The 20,678-nt window shown below is 50.2% G+C and overlaps 1 protein-coding gene across 2 annotated transcripts; it reads right to left on the reverse strand.

The window, feature by feature from the left end:
* Window positions 1-96: 96 nt before the first annotated feature.
* On the reverse strand, window positions 97-7,504 carry PKLR (pyruvate kinase L/R). 2 transcript variants are annotated; one of them, XM_068540976.1, is made up of 11 exons: window positions 7,465-7,504; window positions 6,542-6,724; window positions 4,257-4,348; window positions 4,028-4,159; window positions 3,692-3,878; window positions 3,074-3,344; window positions 2,801-2,951; window positions 2,342-2,494; window positions 2,081-2,247; window positions 1,562-1,676; window positions 97-929 (listed from the first exon to the last, which is right to left on the reverse strand). In XM_068540976.1, exons 1-11 carry the CDS (start codon window positions 7,469-7,471, stop codon window positions 891-893), a joined length of 1,497 nt encoding a protein of 498 aa, XP_068397077.1. In that variant the 5' UTR covers window positions 7,472-7,504; the 3' UTR covers window positions 97-890. The 2 variants fall into 2 exon arrangements, with proteins under 2 accessions (XP_068397077.1, XP_068397076.1); XM_068540975.1 differs by having other exon boundaries at window positions 1,562-1,743.
* Window positions 7,505-20,678: the final 13,174 nt, after the last annotated feature.

The raw sequence follows: 20,678 nt of genomic DNA on the forward strand, positions 1-20,678 counted from the left end.
CAGGACCCTAAATCTCCTTTTCTCCTGGGTGGGCAGTTCTGGGGTTCTGGGTGTGTGGGAGAGGTTTTATATTGCTTCCAAACACCTAGGTTTAAAAAGAAAATAGAGACACTTGTTTTGGCTCCTGGCTTGTGTGTGGGAACAAAGTGGGCATTCTGGGGTACAGGAGGAGGTAGCAGGACACCTGACCCAGCAAGGCATGAGGTGGGTATGAGAGCAGCCAGGGAGCGGCCTGCCAGCCTAGAGGTGGTAGAGACAGTGACAGGATGAGCCCGCCTGGCTCTCGGGGCTCCCCGGCTTCCATCTACCCTAGCTTCCCCAAAAGGGTGGTGCTTTGATATCACTGACAGTGACAATGAAGAAAGAGGTGGCACTCTCCTCGGGGGATGCCTAGATTATCATGAGGGCCACATATGAGAACGTCAAACTGCATGGATGTGAAATATTTTTTAAATAGAGATTTTGTGGAGACTGTGGACATGATTGTCCTGTTCCCCTCACCTCTGCCCCCAGGTACAGGAAGACTGGGGGGATAGAATTAATCAGTTAAGCTGGATTAAAGGCTCAGAGTATTTTAGGGACCAGTTGAGAGTATCAGATGCAGGGAATGTACCATTGGTGCTGTTGGATGGCCAGTGCTTAATTGGATACAGACTTTCAAGGCCTGTGCAAAATGGAGAGTGGGAGGGGGCACCCTGGATGGCAGATGTGGCCTAGGGTAGGGAGGATTGGGAGTAGAGAAGACTTAGATGTGGGGCTGTAGGAGGGAGCAGAAAGGAGGGACGGGTCCAGGGCTGGCTCGGTCAGAGGAGGAGGGGCACCTCAGGTTACGCTCAGCACCCGCATAATGTTGGTATAGCCGGAGCCCGGTCGCCAGCCTGTCACCACAATCACCAGGTCCCCAAAACGGAGGAAGCCACGGAGCTTTCCTGGGAGGAGGAAGGGGAGAAGATGCTAATCAGCCATTGAGGAACCCAGGCCAGCCCTGTAATGAGAACGAGCTACCATCCTTCGCCTCTTCAAGCCCACTCGGTAGGGAATGAGGGGCCTGAGGCAAACTGTACAGTGTGTCCCACAGGTGGCACCGCAGGAATGTGACCACTGTTGTATATCAGAGCTGCACGTATGCCCGTGGGGTGGCATGTTGCTAAGTAGCAAGTCTGTCTACCTGTGTTGCTATGCTGATAGGAAGAGGTGGGGTATGAGCATAGCCAATTGTCAATTAGATTTTAGTTGCAGCTGCAGGGGACTGGGTTCACCTTTCTCTTTTCACCTCTTGCTCCTTGGGTCAGGCCTGGCTCTAGCCACCTGGTGCAGGCAGCAGCTGTGCCGACTTCTTAGGGACGGCCCTGACCCCTGGCCTCTCTCCCTCTGCCCTCCTCCCTCAGCACGTTCCCCCCAACCCTGGAAGCCCAAATATCTCAGTCTTAGTGAACCTCACAGAGAAAATCTGGGACCAGAGGAGAGAGGCAAGGCCCTTTTGGGTGGGTGTGGGGCGTGGGGTTGGAGGACTCATGATACAAATCCAGGGGTGGATGAGGAAGGAGTTTAGGTGGCTCACCACTTTCAATGCCAAATTGGACTCGGCGATCCACATCGTCTGCCCAGATGGCCTCTGGAGGTTCAAGGTAGAGCACAGGGAAGACTCCTCGGCACAAGTGGGCCTGGCGGGCAGCCTGGGCAGAGCGGGTGACAGCAATGACTGCTGCCCGAGGTCGGTACCGAGACAGAAGCTGGGCTGAGCTGAAGGAGGCAGACAAGGTCAGCCCAGAAGAGTGAAAGAGTGTTGGGTTCTGGTTCCAGGTGCCAGCAATAAGCTGTGTGACCCTAGGTAAGTCATCATATTTTTCTGGGGCTTAGTTTTCTCACCTGTAAAGTGGGTATAAGAATACCCGCCTTTCTTACCACACCAGGAAGATATGAGATGATTTTTTAAAAATATCACAAGATCTGCCTCTCTAGGCCTCCAGCTCCCATAGCTGCCTCTCCTCTGATGATGAGACAAAACCCAAGCCTGGGGCCCATCCCAGCCTGCCCTTGGCCCAAAGCCCTGTCTTGGCGTTCCCAGTGTCCCCCTCACCGGCCAGTTGTGGTCAGCACGATGATGGCAGCAGCACAGCACTTGAAGGCAGCCTCCACAGCGCCAATAGCGGTGACCTCGGTGGGATCCCGGCTCAGTGGTGCCGCCCGGCGCAGCTCCTCAAAGAGCTGCCGGTGGTACACGGCAGCCTCTGCCTCCCGGGCAATCTGTGGGCACCAGGGGGTCAGGCTGGGCAGGGCTATTGGGACCTGGAAGGGATGTGGTTTTCCAGCCCATCTGCCTTGCATTCGGAGCTCCTACCGCATGCTGCATCTTTACAGCCTCCACAGGAAAGTTGCCTTTGGCAGTCTCCCCCGACAGCATGATGCAGTCTGCCCCATCCAGCACGGCATTGGCCACATCACTCGTCTCTGCCCGGGTTGGCCGAGGCTTAGTGATCATGCTCTCCAGCATCTGGGGGACATCTGGATGTCAGAGCTGTAGAAGTCATACTCTGACTGGGGACCCTGCCCTGAACTACTTCTCGGACTCCCACACTCTCTGAAGGCCCCTAAAGCCAGGGTCACACTCACAGACTATGTGATCCTGGCTATTCTGTTTCCTCACCTGAAAATGGGGGTCACAGTATCTCTTCCTAGCTTTGTTGTTTGAGGGTCAAACACTGGACAGCAAAACGTGCTAGAGACCTAAGGTGTGGGTATTCACCTTCAGGTGTCCCCAGACCCACAGAGGGCCCTGCCCCCAGGGCTCATTCCAGACCTGTGTAGCACAGACAACGGGCTTTCCCGCCAAGTTGCAACGGCCAATCATCATCTTCTGAGCCAGGAAAACCTTCTCGGCTGGGATCTCAATGCCCAGGTCACCCCGTGCCACCATAATGCCGTCGCTCACCTCCAGGATTTCATCAAACCTGGGCGGTTGGGGGAGTCAGGGCTGGGGAAGAGCCAGGAGATGCCAGGGAGAGGCAGGCAGGAGAAGGGGAGGGGCGATAGGGATGGGTAGGGCCTGATGGGAACAAAGACCAAGGCTCACTTCTTCACGCCTTCGTGGTTCTCGATTTTGCTAACGATCTTGATGCCCTGTCCTTCCGGCCCCAGAGCAGCCCGGACGGCAGCAACGTCGCTGGCTCTCCGCACAAAGGAGGCAAAGATGATGTCCACGCCATGCTCCACCCCGAAGCGCAGGTCCTGGACATCTTGCTCGGACAGCCCGGGCAGGTCCACCTGGGCCCCCGGCAAGTTCACGCCCTTCCGGCTGCCCAGGACACCGCCATTCTCCACTTGGGTCTCCAGCCCCTCTGGACCTACGGGCATGGAAAGAGTCAGCTGAGGTCAGGGGTGAGGCCGGGGGCTTAGTCACGGCAGCGGGAACACGAGGATTGGACCCCCAAGAGAGCGGAACCATGTCCTATTCGTTTCTTGGTCCTCGGCCTGGACTCTGCACCGAATAGGCACAGGGCGGACTTCTGTGGAAGAAACTACTAACCCGCCAGTCCAGCCCCAACCCAGGGTGAGCCCAGGAGTCTGGATGCCGGGGGCTCGCAGGACGGGTGGCCAGGGGAAGGTGTGGTGGGTGTGAAAGGCGAATGCGGGAGCCAAAAGGAAGAGAGTGCGCGCATTGCGCAGGGCCAGGCGGAAGGCGCGTCCGCACCGATTTTCGTGACCTCTAGGGAGATGAGCCCGTCGTCAATGTAGATGCGGCCCCCCACCGGCACGACCTGGACGATATTGGGGTAGTCCACCCACACGGTGTTCGCGTCCCCCCGCGTCCGGAACGCCGGGTCCACAGTCACCAGCACCTGGGAGCCCTTCAGTAGCTCCACTTCCGACGCAGGGCCCTAGGGGCGGGGCCAGAGGAGGACTGAGTTCTGCCTGCCTCGGTGAGGGCCGGCCCCTCCCCACGCTCCGCCCTCCGGGCAACTGCCTCCGCGCCGCACCGCCCCCTTCCCGGTCCCCAAGACAGGGCGGGTCGCAGGTCGCCTCTCACCCCCTGCAGGATCCCAGTGCGTATCTCCGGTCCCTTGGTGTCCAGAGCGATGGCCACGGGTCGGTAGCTGAGCGGGGAAGTTGCAAAGCTCTCTACCGCCTCCCGGACGTTGGCGATGGATTCAGCATGGTACTGGGGATGGGAACAGAGGGAGGATTTCAGGGGAAGGTGGCCGGGACCCTGGGGCATCCTCTAGCCCCGCGCGCCTCCCCGCGGCCCCGCCCTGAACCTCATGGGAGCCGTGGGAGAAGTTGAGTCTCGCAATGTTCATCCCGGCCCTGATCATCTCCTTGAGGCGCTCCACGGAGCGAGATGCCGGCCCTGGAACCAGAGATCCCACTCAGACAATTTTCTCCCCAAACCTGAGAGACAGGTGAACCCATCAACACCCTCAGAGCTGCCCCAGGCCGCAGAAGTACTGTTACCTGACCTTTGTTCCCTGACGCCACCCCTGCTCGCAGGTCAGAAACTCCGTTCCCCTCTCCAGCTAACACACGCCTCCTTGCGCTGTGAGGCCCTAGAAAGGTGGGCTCAGCCAGGCCTGAGGTAACTGTGTTGGCAGTGATGTTAAGTCCTGCGGTGTGGAGGTAACCCCAGTGTAGGAGAAGTGGTTGGGTGCCAGGTGAGGGCATTTGGGGTACCAGGCTTTAGAGCTGAGAGGCCTCACATTGGACTGAGGAGAGTCGAGTTCTATCCCATCCCTGCTCTGCTGATAGGACGGCTGTGTAACTGAGACCCAGTTGACCAACCTCTCCAGTCCCTCCCTAAAGCCAGTTCTTCCACTTGTGCACTGGGTCTCCTTCTCACCTGCTCAAAAACAGATTCAGCCATTCCCCAGTCCTCTGTGTCATCAGTGTTTTCCTTTTTTGTTAGGTCATTCCCATCAACATGTAAACCTGCTGTTATTTTTCATCCAAAAAAAAAAAAAAAAAAAAAACTCCTAATCCCAGTTCCCCCTCTAGCTACAGCCCTATTCCTTTGCTCGCCTTCGCAGCAAAATTCACTGCAAGAGTTATCTCTGTACTTGCTGCCTCCAATTCCCCTCCGCCTATTCTCCTTGTACCCACTCTGCACTACATCTATTCTTGTCAAGGTCACCGAAAACCTGTGTTGTTGCTAAATCTAATGGTCAGTTCTCAGTCCTCATCTTAGCTGGTCCATCAGCAGCATTTGACACATCCTTGATGTCCCTTCTTCACTTGGCCTCCAGGACACCACCCTCTCTTGGTTTACTCCTACCTCACTGGCTGCTCCTTTTCAGCCCCTCTTGCTCTTTACCCCCCTTAACATTAGATGCTCCTTTTACCTTCACTCCCTTTGTGGTCTCAACTAGTCTCATGGCTTTAAATACCATCAATATGCCGACAGCTCCCAAATTTATATCTCCAGTTCAGACCCCTTTCCCAAACCCAGAGTTGTGTATCTGATTGCCTACTCTGTATCACACTTGCATGTCTAATAGGCCTCTCAAACTCAACATGCCTCAAACTGAACTGATCTCCTCCCCCCTAAACCTTTCCACCACAGCCTTTCCTGCTCAGTTGATAATGCATTCTTCTAGTCCGTCACGCCAAAAACCTGGGAGTAATCCTTGACTCCTTTTTCACCTTCACCCCCACCCCGTATCCAATCCATCATATTCTGTTGGCTCTACCTTCAAAATACATTCAGAATCTGATCACTTCTCACCAGCTCCACTGCTACCACCTGTTCTAAGCCAGAAATACTGTAGCTCTCCACAGTATTACCCCACCCCCACCCCCAGTCTATTTTCAAATATTGCAGCCAGGGGGGTTCTGTTAAGACATAAGTAAGAGCATGTCATTCCCCTGCTCAAAACTCTGCAGTAGTTTCCCATCATACTTGGAGGAAAACTCAACTCAAATTCTAAAAATGGCCTGCTAAGCCCTACATGATCTTCCCTTTCCCCCAACCTCTTCCTTTCTGCTACTCTTCCCCTTGATGGTTTCCAGCCTCCTTGACTTAGGGCCTTGGCGTTGACTGTTCCCTTTGCCTAGAAATCTCTTCCCCCAGACATCTGCATGGCTCATTTTCTCATCTCCCTCAAGTCTTTGCTCAGGTCTAATTTTCTCAACAATGGCTACCCTGACTCTCTATTACGACTGCAACCTCCCTCCTGCCCTTGCATCCTGATGCCCCTTACCATCCTTGATTCTTCTTTTCTTTTTTTTGTTTTCCATAGTGCTTATCAGTTTCTAACATACTAAATAATTCCCTTATTTTTTAAAATAATTTATTATGTTTATTAATTATTGTCCCACCCAGCTAGATTGTCAGCTCCCCAAGGGTAGGGATCTTTGTCTGTTTATTTCGTTTCACTGATCTACTCCCAGGACCCAGAAGCTTGTCTACCAAGCGCTCAACAAATATTTGTTGAATGAATGACCTCAGTCAAACAGGGAGAAATCTCAAAGGACACAAAAGATGAGGAAGCACCTTGAGAAACACCCAAGAGGCCCTGTGATGCTGCAGGAGCAGATAGAGGGCGCTTACCAATGGTGGCAACGATGCTGGTACTGCGAGCGGCCACAGGCTCGGAGTCGATGTCCAGCAAGCAGAGGTGTTCCAGGAAGGTGTCTGCCATAGCAGCTGGCAGCTGCTGCTGCTGGAAGAAGGAAGTGCCCAGCTCCTGGGTCAGCTGGGCCACACTAGCCCACCGCAGGTACCCCGCTGGTCCTGCAGTAGAAGGGGGCTGCGTGGGCACCTGCTTCTCCTCCCCATCCTTTCATCTCAGCACAGTCTCTATTCCTTCCCTCGGTTCTCCAGTTTTTGTTGAGTCTTCTTATGAGCTGGGCATTATGCATACGTTATCTTGTTTAGTCACAAGGATGCTAGGAAGCAGGTACTGTTAAATGCTCTGTAATTATCCCCATTTTATAGGTAAGGAAACAGAGGCTGAGAAAGGTTAAATAAATTGCCCAAGGCCGTACAGTTCTAACTAACAGAGATGGGATTCCCATCCAGGTCTGACTAACTCCAGGCTCAAGTTCTTGATCACCCAGCTATCTGATCCCTCACAACCCCCAATTTCTTGCCCTTTAGCTGCCGACTTCTCTCAGCCTCAGCACCCCCTTGATATCTAGTTCACAGTGGCCCCTCATTTCCAGGCCGAGAATCACGCAGTTCCCTCTCCTAAGGTCCCTGTATTCTTCCTTCCAACCCTGGGCAAGTGGCTGGCCTCCCACCCCCTCCTCTGAGTTTCCTCAGCCCCTTCAGTGCTACTCCAGGTCCTGAGAATCACCCAGTCCCCTCTCCTAAGGTTCCTGTATTCTTCCTTCCAACCCCGGGCAAGTGGCTGGCCTCCCACCCCCTCCTCTGAGTTTCCTCAGCCCCTTCAGTGCTACTCCAGGTCCTGAGGTCCCAGTAGCTTGACCCAGCCCAGCCCAGAGGAAGAGGAGCCCCACTGCCAGCCGCACCCTCCATGCCACTGCACGCCTGTCTATCTCTGGGGGTCTGATCCACACTGTCAAGCTATCAGAGGCATGAGGCCCAGCTGGGCTGGGGATCAGTTCTGCATCCTGGTTAAAGTGTCACCAGTGTCTCCCTTGTCACTGGAAGCCCTGTGCACCAGGGGCCAGAGTCCAGGAGCCACGAGAATACCCCGTGGCTCCCATGCTGCGAGCTCCCCTCTGCCCTGCCTACTGGGGCTGGGAGAAGAAGCCCAGACCAGGGTCCATAAATTAACACAGGGGAGACTCCGATGAACACAGATCCTCCCCAAATACCTCGTAGCCAGCAGCAGATATGGATCATTTGTACATCCCCACCCCACTCCTGATTTCTACCCTCGTTTTCCCCTTCTCTTCAATGGCATCTGTGGCCCCTTCTTACCTCCTGGAGCCCCAGTCAGGATGGACTTTGCTAAATCCCTTTGGGACTTAGAGATCCATGACCAAAGCCACATGGGTCGCATGTTGTCCTGCACTGACATGCTTCCAAAATGTGGAGGTGGGGCTGCCCGGACTGTGGAGAGAGAGGGGGAGAGGATAACAAAACTGCTGGTCTTATCGAAGGGCGCCAGAGAAAAGAAAAGGGGCACACCCAATAGGCCACCCCTGTCCCCACACAGAGTCCCTCCCCCAGACCTGCTGGCTCTCTGCCCCTGTATTCTGGCATCCCCCCTCTCTCATCCATTTTTCCTGATAAATTTTCAATCCATTCATTCACACTGTCCGGTCATCAACCTGAAGAGAGATTTTTTTTTTTTTTTTTTTTTTTTGCCAGTGATATGGTCCCTTTTTTTGTGCTTTACTGAAGTTAGTCCTAGATGAACCTAGGAAGCAGGGGATCTAGGGTAGGGACCGGAGGCTGAAGAAAGGGGATGGGGAGCATTTTGATCATGTAGTGGGATTCTCTGGAAGGGCTCTGATAGCATCACTGTCATTATCACGTTGGCTACCATTTGCTCATTGACCATCTGCAATATTTATTGAGCACCTACTCTGTGCCAGGTCCTGAAGCTACAGTGGTGAGCAAAACAGACAGAGCCTGTGCCCTTCTATGGAATTTATAGTTTGGTGGGGAGACAGACTATAAACAAGTGTCAAACAAATAAATATATAACTACATGCTTTGTAAGTGCTATGAAGGAATGAATCAGGGTGCTGGGACAAAGAAGCCAGTGAGGAGAAGGGTTTTTTTTTTTTTTTTTTTAACATTTATTTATTTGTCTGCGCAGGGTCTTAGTTGGCGCATGCAGGATCTTTGTTGCAGGGTGAGGGACCTTTGTTGCGGCATGCGGGATCTAGTTCCCTGACCAGGGATCAAACCCGGGCCGCCTGCACTGGGAGTGCAGAGTCTTAACCACTGGACCACCGGGGAAGTCCTGACAGGGGGATGTATTCTATTTTATTTATTTATTTTTGGCTGCATTGGGTCTTCGTTGCTGTGCGCGGGCGGGCTTTCTCTAGTTGCAGTGAGCGGGGGCTACGCTTCGTTGCGGTGCGCGGGCTTCTCACTGCGGTGCCTTTTCTTTGTTGCAGAGCACAGGCTCTAGGCATGCGCTCAGTAGTGGTGGCTCGCGGGTCCTAGAGTGCAGGCTCAGTAGTTGTGGCCCATGGGCTTAGTTGCTCAGCGGCATGTGGGATCTTCCTGGACCAGGGCTCGAACCCATGTCCCCTGCACTGGCAGGCGGATTCTTAACCACTGCACCACCAGGGAAGTCCTGGGGGATGTATTTTAGATGAGGTGGTTGGGGAAGGCCTCTTTGAAGTGATCATATTTAAGCTGAGATTTGAAGAAGGAGAAGGAACCAGTGGGGACAATTTGGAGCAAAGAGTTCTCTGAGGGATTGGAAATAATATATGCCAAGGCTCCAAGGAAGGAAAAAGCCTGGTGCTAAAGAGAGGGCAAGCTGCAGTGAGGCCCTGAGCCTGGGGTAGAGGGGTGTGGTCCCTGGTGAAACTGGGGACCGAAGCAGGGCCTTGGAGGGCAGTGGGCTTACCCAGGGAAGTGACACCCAAGTGATGCTTTAGAGCCCTCTAGCTGGGTGGGGGAGACCAGACAGTAGGTGTAGCGAGACCAGTGAGGGCTTTTAGGAGTAATCTAGGTGGGAGGACTAGCATAGTGGCAGTAGAAATGGAGAGAGGGAGACAGATTTGAGATGTAGTTTGGAGAAAAGCAGACAGGATGGAATGATGGAGAGATGTGGGGAGAGGGAGAGGGAGGCTTTCATCCCTAAAGGATGGCACTGAGGTGTCTGGCTTGAGCAGTTGGGCAGATAGTCATGCCGCTCACTAAGACTAGGGAAGAAAGAGGTTGGCAGGGGAAAACATTCAAGGTTTCTGTTTTAGACAGGTTTAAGTTTGACATGCCAGTTCATCACTAAAATCAACATGCAGACAGTTGGGTATGTTCACTGAGCACTCAGCATATGCTGGAACAGCATTCAAGGCCTCATACACATCCTCTCCTTTTATCATCACGACGATCTAGAAGGAAGGTTGGACTAATAGCCTGTTTTATTTTTTTTTTTAATTAAAAAAATTTTTTTGGCCATGCTGCGCAGCTTGTGGGATCTTAGTTCCCTGACCAGGGATTGAACCCCGGGCCCTCGGCAGTGAGAGCGCAGAGTCCTAACCACTGGACTGCCAGGGAAGTCCCCTAATAGCCTGTTTTACAGATGAGGGAACAGAGGCTAGCAGGGTGCATTGAGCATCTTCTGTTGCCACTCCAGATCCTTTCTCTACCCTTTCCACTCTGCTCTGTGGCCAGGAGGCTGAAGGCCTTGCCCCATGGCTTCTGTAGGGCTTGGCTGTGGAGAGTGGCACTAATAGGAGATGAGATGGAGGAGAGCAAGGCTGGGCGTTTACCTGCCCCTCCCCTCTGTGAGGTTGCTGTAGGGCCTGCCGGGGGGCCCTCTCTCTCCAGATTCTAGGAAACATGCTCCCTCCATCTCCTGGGCCCCTGAGGGTGGTAACTAAGCCACTGCTACTAGCTCTGGGGTAATGCACCATCCCTTGTGGTTTACCAACACCCTGCCCATACCTTTGCACATAATCCTCTTATGAAACACTCCTCAAATTATCTAATTTGAGAAAGACTTTGTTCTGATACAATTGTCTGGAGCTAAAAATCTTGGCAGTGGTGGAGCTGGGATTCAGGCCCAGACAGTGTGGTTCTAGAGTCTGAGTTGTAACCACTAAGCTCCATTCCTTCCCTCTCAGGACTGTTTCCGTGGAAGAAAAGGGGAGAAGCTTCAGACCCTGGTTGGAAAAGAAAGAAAATAGGTAGTAGGAAGGACTGCCCGAGGGGGAAGGAGCTTGGGGTCCTAGGCTCTATGTATAGAAGATAGAACAAATAAAGATGGACAAAAGTTGTTACCAGTATGAACATAATAGACTTCAGGGGCTGGAGACTCAGGCTTTGTGCTTGGGGGTTGGAGAGGGACATTTAAGGTTGGCCTGACAATTTCAAACTGACTCCAGAACCAGTTGAAAGAACAAAACTCCGAGAGATCCAAGTCCCAAGCGGCCAATAGGAGGCGGGGCTGGTGCCCCAAAGCAGCCCCTGGCCTATCCAGCCGAGGGACAGAGGCTTCAACCTAAAATCAGGCCGCAGAGGAAAAACAGTCTGGCTGACCCTGGGTCCACAAGTAACCACGTGAGAGATGGCCTGCACTCTGTCACAGGGTCAGGCAGCCCTGAGCAGGAGGCCTGTGGGTGAGAAATCTGGGAGAAGGACTATAGGCCCCTAGGATCCAAACAGAATGGGTGTACTCAGCTTTGTCAGATACGACCCCTCCCCATCCCCTCAAACACATGCACCCTGACACCTTCAGACACAAGCAGGTGACATCAAACACACACACAAGCATGGATGGGGCCCCTACCATGTGCCGTGTTCTATGCGGACTCAGGCTCCCTGCCCAGACTGGGGAGGGGCAGGAATGCTAGCAGTAAGGTTTAATAAAGTGTGTCAGGCGGGGTGATGGAGTTGTACACAGGACATAGAGAGCACCAGGAGAGACTGAGCGATGCTGGTGAGGGAGGTCAGGGTGGCTTCACGGCGGTGATACCAGAGCTGTACAGAGTCAAGGACAGAGACTGACCAATGCCGGGACACATGCACACGCGTGTATGCGCACACATGTGCACACACACAAACACCCGCATTCCACCGATGCACACCCCACCCAACCCTAACACACACAGAGTCTACACTCACACCACCAGCACACACTCATACAACAGACTCACACAGACACAGACACACAGGAACCTCACACACTTTTCCTTACAGAGACACACACTCACACACACCCATTTATGCACACTTGAGCTCTCACACACGCTCACAAAGTCCAGGCTTTGTCCCCAGCCTAAGGTGGCTTTATTCTGCAAACCAGAGAACACCCGCCCTCCTCATCCGGGAAAAGGCTGCCGGCAGGCCTGCGAGGGGCGCCCGAGAGCCGCCAGCTGGCACAAGGGCGAGGGCGGGGCCGCTGGGCCGAGGAGGCCCCGGGCCCGCGCCCCCGCCCTCACCGCGAGCCAGAGTGAGGCGGGGAGACGCTCTGAGCCTCTGAGCGTCGGTTTCGTCATGTGCAAACCAAGATAATAAACCTTCCGGAGCGCTCCGCGCGATAATGTACGCGGACGTGTTGTAAGCACGGCCCGAACAGAGAGCTCGGAATTATTGCTCTTGTTCTCCTGCAAATATGGTGACTCCTCTCCCACTGCAGTCATCAGAATATCGGGGGTGGGGCCCTGCCTTTGTATTTCCAAAAGTGCCATAGAATTTGTCCAAAATGTATTTACATTTATTTGAATAGATATTTGCACAATCTACAAAATTCAGAGGTACAAGGTATAGGTCAAGAGTTTCTTCCTTCCCAACTTCATTCCCCTGCCCAGCCACTCAGTTCCCCCCTGCATGTTACCAGATTTATGAATTTTCTATGTATTCTCCAAGAAATAGATAATGCAGGTACAAACAATATGTAATTGTTCCCTTTTTTATTCACGTGGCAGCATGGTACCATGCATACTATTCTGAACTTTTTTTTTTTTTCCCCGCTTAAAGGAGATCTTGAACGCCTTGCATCTGAAGAGAGGCCTCAATTTTGCTCACAACTTTTGTAATAAACTCTGTGAAGTCCATCCATGGAACCCCTCGTTTGCATGGGAGGATACTAGCCAGAGAAGAGCTAGAGGCAGAGGCCAGTCTAGGCCCAGATCTCCTTTTTCTTTTGAAAAAAACTGTGGTAAAATATACATAAGATAAAATTTACCATTTTAACCATTTTTACGTGTACAATTCAGTGGCCTTAAGTACATTCACAATGTTGGGTAACCACTACTGTTTATTCCCAAAACTTTTTCGTCCACTCAAACAGAAACATTATACCAATTAAACAGTAACTCCTCATTCTTCCCTCTCCCCAGTTCCTGGCAACGTCTATTCTACTTTCTGTCTCTGTGAATTTGACTACTCTAGGTACCTCATGTAAGTGGAATCATACAGTATTTTTTCTTTTGTGCCTGGCTTATTTTACTTAGCACAATGCCTTCAAGATTCATCCATGTGGTTTCATGTGTCAGAATTTCCTTTGTTTTCAAGGCTGAATAATATTCCATCATCTGTATATGCCACACAGTGTTTATCCATTCCTCTGTTGATGGACACTTGGGTTGTTGCTGCCTTTTGACTCTTGTGAATAATGCTGCTATGAACATGGGTGTATGGGCCCAGGTCTTTGCCTCCTCCTGGAGCTTTTTGTGAAGGCCTGTCCCATTTGGCCCAGCTCCCATGTTGCATGTGGGGCAAGGCAGAGGGCTCCACTCTGGGGAGAGGAGGGGTGAGTGGAAGAGCCATACACTGAGGTTTGGGGAGGAGGAGGTAGAGGGTGAGAACAGAACACACTGCTTAACACCCAGTAATGTGCCCCATCACACTCGGAGTAAAAGCCAAAGTCATCACAAGACCCTGCTACCTCTCAATCCTCCTCCTCTTGTCCCTTTAATCCGGTCATACTGACCTCCTTGCTGTTTCTCAAACGAGGAAGGTCAACTCCTGCCTCAGAGAGGGCCGCTGCATTTGCAGGTCCCCCTCTGTCTGTAGAGAATGCCCTTCCCCTAAGTAAGGAAGCAATACCTTGCTTATTACTTCCTTCTGATTTCTTTTCATGTATCACCTTACCAGTGAGGCCTTCTCTGATCACTCCGTTTAACATTGCAATCTTCCCTTCCCTGCTTTGCTCTCCTTCCCGGCTAGACTTTTATACATTTCACTTGTAAAAAGTGTTCCCACCTCACCTAGAGAGTCAGTTTCAGGAGGACAGGGATTTTGTCTGTTTTGTCCACTGCTACACTCCTAGTGCCAAGTAGGTGCTCAATAACTGTGAGTGATGAATGAGGGGGCCCAGCTCTCAGTGTGACTCAACAGGGCCCAGCACGCCCCAACCTCTCTCCTGGGCTGCAAACCCTCATATCCAACAGGCCCCCTCTCACCACTGTGGTGGGACCACACCCCACCGGTCAGCCCCCCTGCACCCCGCACCTTCTACTACAGCCAAGTCAACTTCTTTTCTATTCCTTACCCACACCCCATCCTGCACCGCTTCCTCAACTCTCTGCATCTTAGTGAAACTGGGAGACTCTCACCAGCCACATCTAACATCAGCCAACAAAACCTGTCAATTCCAAACATTTTCCAAATGCACCCTCTCTCCATCCTCACTGCCAGGGACAGCAGGCTGCCTCCGTTCATCTATTGCCCAGACTTTTCCTGCCTAGGGTCTCCATCGCTGGTAGGTCCCCACCAGTGCAGCCAGAGTTGTCTGTCTAAAAATCAGTCTGATCAGCCTGCTCTGTTCAAGGACATTACTGACTCATCAGGGCATGTAAAAACCCTTTACTGTCTGGACCCAGATCACTTCTAGCCACATAGCCTCCCTTTCTCCACGCCTCAGCCCACTCCAGAATCCTTACACTCTCTCTCTCTCAGTGCCTTGCCTTTGCACACACAGTTCCCTACACCTTGCCTATTTTCTCTGCTAAACAAAATTCCTATTCAACCACCTAGATTTCACCTCCTCTCTGTCATCATTAGATGGGCTTTCTTGTCTCCTTCTTCCATTCAGTTAAATTTAAAACGCACATCAAGAGCTCCTAAAACCATTAGGTTTGGCACCACTAAAAGTGGGGTAACCAGGCCTGTGTGTCTCCTGAGAGAATGCAACAGGAGTGAGTACATGCCTCAGAAGAATTCTGATTCTAACGAAGCCTCCAACCTAACTACTAGTTTACAGGGAAGTAGAGGAAAGAGTTAAAACAAAGACTTGAGGATGCAATCAGCCAAATCCAGAATATAGGCAATTCTTCCAACAAATGACCCAGTTTCATCAACAATTAAATAGCATGAAAAAGGGGGGAAGGAGGAAGTGTTTATTGAAAAATGACTTAAGACGCATACCAACCAAATGCAATGTGTAGACCTGATTTGGATTCTGATTTGAACAAACCAATTGCAAAAGATGTTTTTGAGACAATCCAGGAAATCTGAACATGGAACATGGACTGAACAGGAAATCTGAACATTGGGCCTTAGGTAACATTAAAGAATTACCATTAATTTTGTTTGTTGTGTTAAAAAATTCCTTATGTATTAGAGATACATCTTGAAGTGTTTATGGGTATAATAATATTGATGTTGGGGGTTTGATTTAAAATATTCCAGCAAAGAAAGGTGTAGTGGTTGGTATCGGGGAAGAAAAGGGAGGTAGTTGAATAAAATCAGATGAACAAAATGTTGGCAATTGTGAAATCTGGGTGACAGTTACATGGAGGCTTATTAGAATATTTCTCTACTTTTTGGTGTATGTTATAAAAAACATCAAAATTAATTCCATGCAAATGTATTGTTGGGGCAGACCCTGTGCTATGCTCTGAGAGACAACGACAAAGATGTGTCCCTATCCTGGAGAAGTTCCAGGCAGTGGAGAAGACAGACAAGAATTCAGGCGCTGACTGTATTTAGTGATCAGAGTTATGGTTGGGATAAGCTCTGGGTCCACAAGAAGACAGAGAGGGATACCTAACACATTGACGGAAAGTCTCCTAGAGGACTCAGGTTGACTTTTGTAACAAGAGACCACAAACTAGGGGACTTCCCTGGTGGCGCAGTGGTTAAGACTCTGTGCTCCCAATGCAGGGGGCCCAGGTTCAATCCTTGGTCAGGGAACTAGATCCCACATGCATGCGGCAACTGAGTTTGAATGCCACAACTAAAGGAGCCCATGTGCCTCAACTAAGGAGCTGCCGAGCTGCAACTAAGACCCGGTGCAACTAAGTAAATAAATAAATAAAAACAAAACAAAACAGAGACCACAAACTACAATAGCTAAACCGGACACTGCCCTAATGGTCTGGGATGCAGCTGAAACCTGGAGCATTTGCTCTCAACCACGTGAGGAAGTGGACCTGCCACAAACCCGTGAGATACATATTATCTCCATTTGAAGGAGGATAAAAATGACATTCACAGAGTTTAGGTAATTAATTCCAAATCATACAACCAACAAGGACTGAAAGCAGGGTTTGAACCCAGGGCTGGTTGACTGCAAAGCTGTGTTCTTTCTGCGAGTACTTGAGGCTTCCTGGTGACTGGGGGAAGGGTGGCTCTGACACTTTCTCTCTTCCCAGGGTCCTAGTGTGTTTAGGAGACCTTGGCCTTTGCCCTGCTAAGTGTTTCCCAGTGGGGGTTAGGCTAGGACTAGGAGAGCCCAAGGGCTTTTGTCCTAGCCACCTAGCCAGACTGAGATCACACTGTCCCTGACTTCCCCTGAGTTCTGTTAGGAAGGTCACTTCTGGGAAGTCCCAGACTGGAATGGGGAAATGAGAGGCTTTAGTTCTGGGAGACATGGCCTCCCCGTCTATCAATCTTCTCTCCTTCAACCCCAGGTCTCAACCCCCATTTCCTGAACTTGGGGTTTGCAATGAGAGTGGATCAATAATTCCTTGGATTGGGACTTCCCTGGTGGCACAGTGGTTAAGAATCTGCCTGCCAATGCAGGGGACACGGGTTCGAGCCCTAGTCCGGGAAGATCCCACATGCCGTGGAGCAACTAAGCCCGTGTGCCATAACTACTGAGCCTGAGCTCTAGAGCCCGCGAGCCACAACTGCTGAGCCCATGTGCCACAACTACTGAAGCCTGCACGCCTAGAGCCCGTGGTCTGCAACAAGAGAAGCCACCGCAATGAGAAGCCAGCACACCACAACGAACAGTAGCCCCTGCTCACCGCAACTAGAGAAAGCCCACGCGCAGCAACGAAGACCCAATGCAGCCAAAAAAAAAAAAAAAAAAAAAAAATTCCTTGGATTTGAACGGACTTGAATACTTATAAAGACCTTTTCCTTAGTTTCCACTCTTGCTTCTCAACTCTGCTCTATGAGCTAATTAGATAGGGGGCACACATTTATCCTTTGATCCATTAAAAACACACAGGTCACCTAAATCACGCTGGTATGCTCAATTTGCAATTTGGAGCCCCCTCAGAGAGGTCACGTGGCTTGTTGAAGTTCACCCAGCTGGTCATGGTGGAGTCAAGACTTGCACCCAGGCAGCACTTAGGCCGGCCCAGAGAGTTTCATGTTAGCTGGGCAAGAACAAGGAAGGCTGGAGCCTGAATTGGCTTCCCTTCCTGGCCTGTTTCAATTGCTCTTCTCTCTGGGGGTGAGCTAGCTGGCAGCTGATACCTGACTCCCATCAGACCGCAGAAGAAAACCAGGTGGGTATTAAATGGGCCTTTCTCCAGGAGTTCTCACTCCTCCTTTGGCCCATTGTCTAGCAGGCCGTGCCCCTTCTCGCAGTGTCTTTGCCCCGGACTCCACAGGGCCCAGCGAGCCTCCGCCTTCTTCCTGGAAGCATCCCTTCCTTTCTGCATTGCTCTGGGCTTTCTGCTGCTCCTCTGCCTGTCTCTTATCTGTATCCTTTGTTAATTGTCCTCCCTCCCCACCCAACAAGGCGTGAGCTGAACAGGAGAGCGGTGACCCAGGGCCTTGACGGGTAGGTGGTGAGGGAAGGAAGACATGGCTCTGGGAAGGATCCACAGGTGCCTCGGAGGTGTCTCTGTAGAGATGTGCAGACTTAAAGGCAGACGAAACGGATTCTGGATGTGGTTCTGCCACTCCTGAGCTGGAAAGGTTTGACCAAGGTCCTCACACCAAAGGGGAAATCTTACAGGTGAGAGTTCAATGAGATAAAATATATGTGAAAGTGCAGATTTCAAATGCCAGTGACTTAATAGCTATGCCATAAATAGGGTATTTGTAGAAAGAATAAAAAAAGGGAAGAATGCTTTGCACGTCTCAAATAACCAGGCTGCCCACTGGGGGCTGTCTCACCCTGGGTCTCTACTTTCTGGTTTTTTTTTTTAGGTTTTTGTTTTTTGGCCACGCTGTGAGGCATGTGGGATCTTAGTCCCCAACCAGGGATTGAACCCGCACCCCCTGCAGTGGAAGCGGGGAGTCTTAACCACTGGACTGCCAGGTAAGTCCCTGTTTTATTTTGTTTTGTTTTGGGTCTCCAGTTTCTTTTTTTTTTTTAATTAATTAATTAATTATTTTTGGCTGTGTTGGGTCTTTATTGCTGTGCGCAGGCTTTCTTTAGTTGCAGCAAGCGGGGGCTACTCTTTGTTGTGGTGCATGGGCTTCTCATTGCGGTGGCTTCTCTTGTTGCAGAGCACGGGCTCTAGGCGAGTGGGCTCATTAGTTGTGGCTCGCAGGCTCTAGAGCACAGGCCCAGTAGTTGCGGTGCACGGGCTTAGTTGCTCTGCGGCATGTGGGATCTTCCTGGAGCAGGGGTCCCACCCGTGTCCCCTGCACTGGCAGGCAGATTCTTAACCACTGCGCCGCCAGGGAAGTCCACATTCTTTCTGAAAATATTCTTTTCCATTATGGTTCATCATAGGATACTGAATATAGTTCTCTGTGCTACATTTAAGACCTTGTTGTTTATGCATTCTATATATAATAGTTTACATCTGCTAACCCCCACTCTTCTCCCCAACCCCCTCCCCCTTGGCATTGGTCTCCACTTTCTATCCATCCTCCTCCTGGGGGGGTCCCTTCTAGGAGCTCCACCTGCTACAAAGTACAGCTCTGGGGAATTTTCCCTTAATGGCCTTATTTCACGGTGGAGTTGCAACAATCATATGGGTGTGCCTGGCCAGCTGTGTGGGGCTGAGAGGGGGAAGGGTGGGATGATTTGGGGGTGGGGGGCATCATGGTATAGGATGGGGAAACTGGAGTGAGACTTTCTTTTTTTTCAGCCTTGTGTCTTTCCTTGAGGAGTTTCCTAGCACCCAAGGTTCTATTGACCTGATCTCTAATTTCCTTTGAGGTTCCTATTTTTTCCCTATGAACTCCTGTCCAAAGGTGGAGGCAGACCATCCTAGCAACCCAGCCTTACCAAATGTTAGCAATGTCACACCCTCCTCACCCAGGTTGTAATTTACTATGTAATGATGTTTTCCTGGACCTCTCTCTAGTTCTACTCTAGGTAGGTGCAATAAGTTTTTTATTGTCGTAAAATATACTTAACATAAAAATAACCATTTTAACCATTTTTTAGTGCACAGCTAAGTGGCATTAAGTGTATTCACACTGTTGTGCAACCATCACTACTACCCATTTCTAGAACTTTTAAAATCTTCTCAGAATGAAACGCTATACCCATTAAACAATAATTTCCTATCCTTCCCTCTCCCCAGTTCCTGACAACCACTATTCTACTCTCTGTCTCTGCTCTAGATACCTCATGTAAGTGGAATCATAGAGTATTTTTTCTTTTGTATCTGGTGTATTTCATTTAACACAGTGCCTTTAAGATTCATCCATGTGGTATCATGTGTCAGAATTTCCTTCCTTTTTAAGGCTGAATAATATTTCATTTTATGTATATACCACATGTTGCTTATCCATTCATCTGTTGATGGACACTTGGATTGTTTCCACCTTTTGGCTGTTGTGAATAATGCTGCAACGAACATTTGTGTACAAGTTTGTTTGCCTCTCTGTTTTTTCTTGGGTATATAGCTAGGAGGGGAATTGCTGGGTCATATAGTAATTCTATGTTTAACATTTTGAGGAACCGTCAAATTGCTTTCCCCAGCGACTGCACCATTTTACATTCTCAGTAGCAATGTATGGGGATTCCAACTTCTCTATATACTCACCAATGTTTGTTATTTTCAGGTTTTTTATTTTTTTGTTTTTACTATAGCCATATTACTAAGTGTAAAGTGGTATCTCATTATGGTTTTGATTTGCATTTCCCTAATGACTAATGGTATTGAGAATCTTTTCATGTGCTTATTGGCCATTTGTGTATGTTTTTTGGAGAAGTGTCTACTCAAGTCCTTTGTCCATTTTCTAATTGGGTTGTTTGTATTTTTGTTGTGGAGTTTTAGGAGTTCTTTATATATTCTGGATATTAAACTCTTATCAGATGTATGATTTGCAAATATTTTCTCCCATTCTGTAGGGTTTTTTTTTCACTCCTGTGATAGTGTTCTTTGACGTACAAAAGATCTTAATTTTGATGAACTCCAATCTATCTATTTGTTGTTGTTGTTGCTTATGCTTTTGGTGTCACATCTAAGAATCTATTGCCAAATCCAAGGTATGAAGGCTTACCCTTATGTTTTCTTCTAAGCCTTTCATGGTTTTGGCTTTTATATTTACCCATGATGGGTGGGTAAGCAGTGTGTGTGTGTGTGTGTGTGTGTGTGTGTGTGTGTGTGTAAGGGTAAAGTTTCTAGTTTCTGCTGAGTCTTATCTTTCTTGAGCACTTAAAGCACTTTATATACTTTATATCACAGTGTTATCCTCATTTAACACATGAGGGAAGATGAGTCTCAAGGAAGTCAACTGAGGCTCAGATAAGTTAAATGATTTGCCTAAGTTAGACAACCTGTAAGTGACCAAGCTGGTCCGGCTGGGTTTTTAGTAATGTGCCACTCAACTGCACAGGAAGATAATGAAAATTTAAGTGCGTAGTAAAAGTGACAGCTCGGAGCTAGGGTGCAGGGAATTCCCAAACTGTTTCGCTTTCACCTCGGCTGCCTCCATCCTCACCCAACCCTCCGCCCACTCCAGCTCCTCCTAACTTCCGGCCCTGAGCGCAGCCCTT

The sequence above is a fragment of the Eschrichtius robustus genome, chromosome 3 (assembly GCF_028021215.1).
Source record: "Eschrichtius robustus isolate mEscRob2 chromosome 3, mEscRob2.pri, whole genome shotgun sequence".
NCBI classification, from domain to species: domain Eukaryota; kingdom Metazoa; phylum Chordata; class Mammalia; order Artiodactyla; family Eschrichtiidae; genus Eschrichtius; species Eschrichtius robustus.

Excerpts from the sequence above, each read along its gene's own strand:
- PKLR (XM_068540975.1), bottom strand. Across the intron at positions 4,160-4,256 it reads TCTCCCACGGCTCCCATGAG|TACCATGCTGAATCCATCGC; the intron begins GTTCAGGGCGGG and ends TCCCATCCCCAG. Across the intron at positions 3,345-3,691 it reads CCTAGAGGTCACGAAAATCG|GTCCAGAGGGGCTGGAGACC; the intron begins GTGCGGACGCGC and ends CCATGCCCGTAG.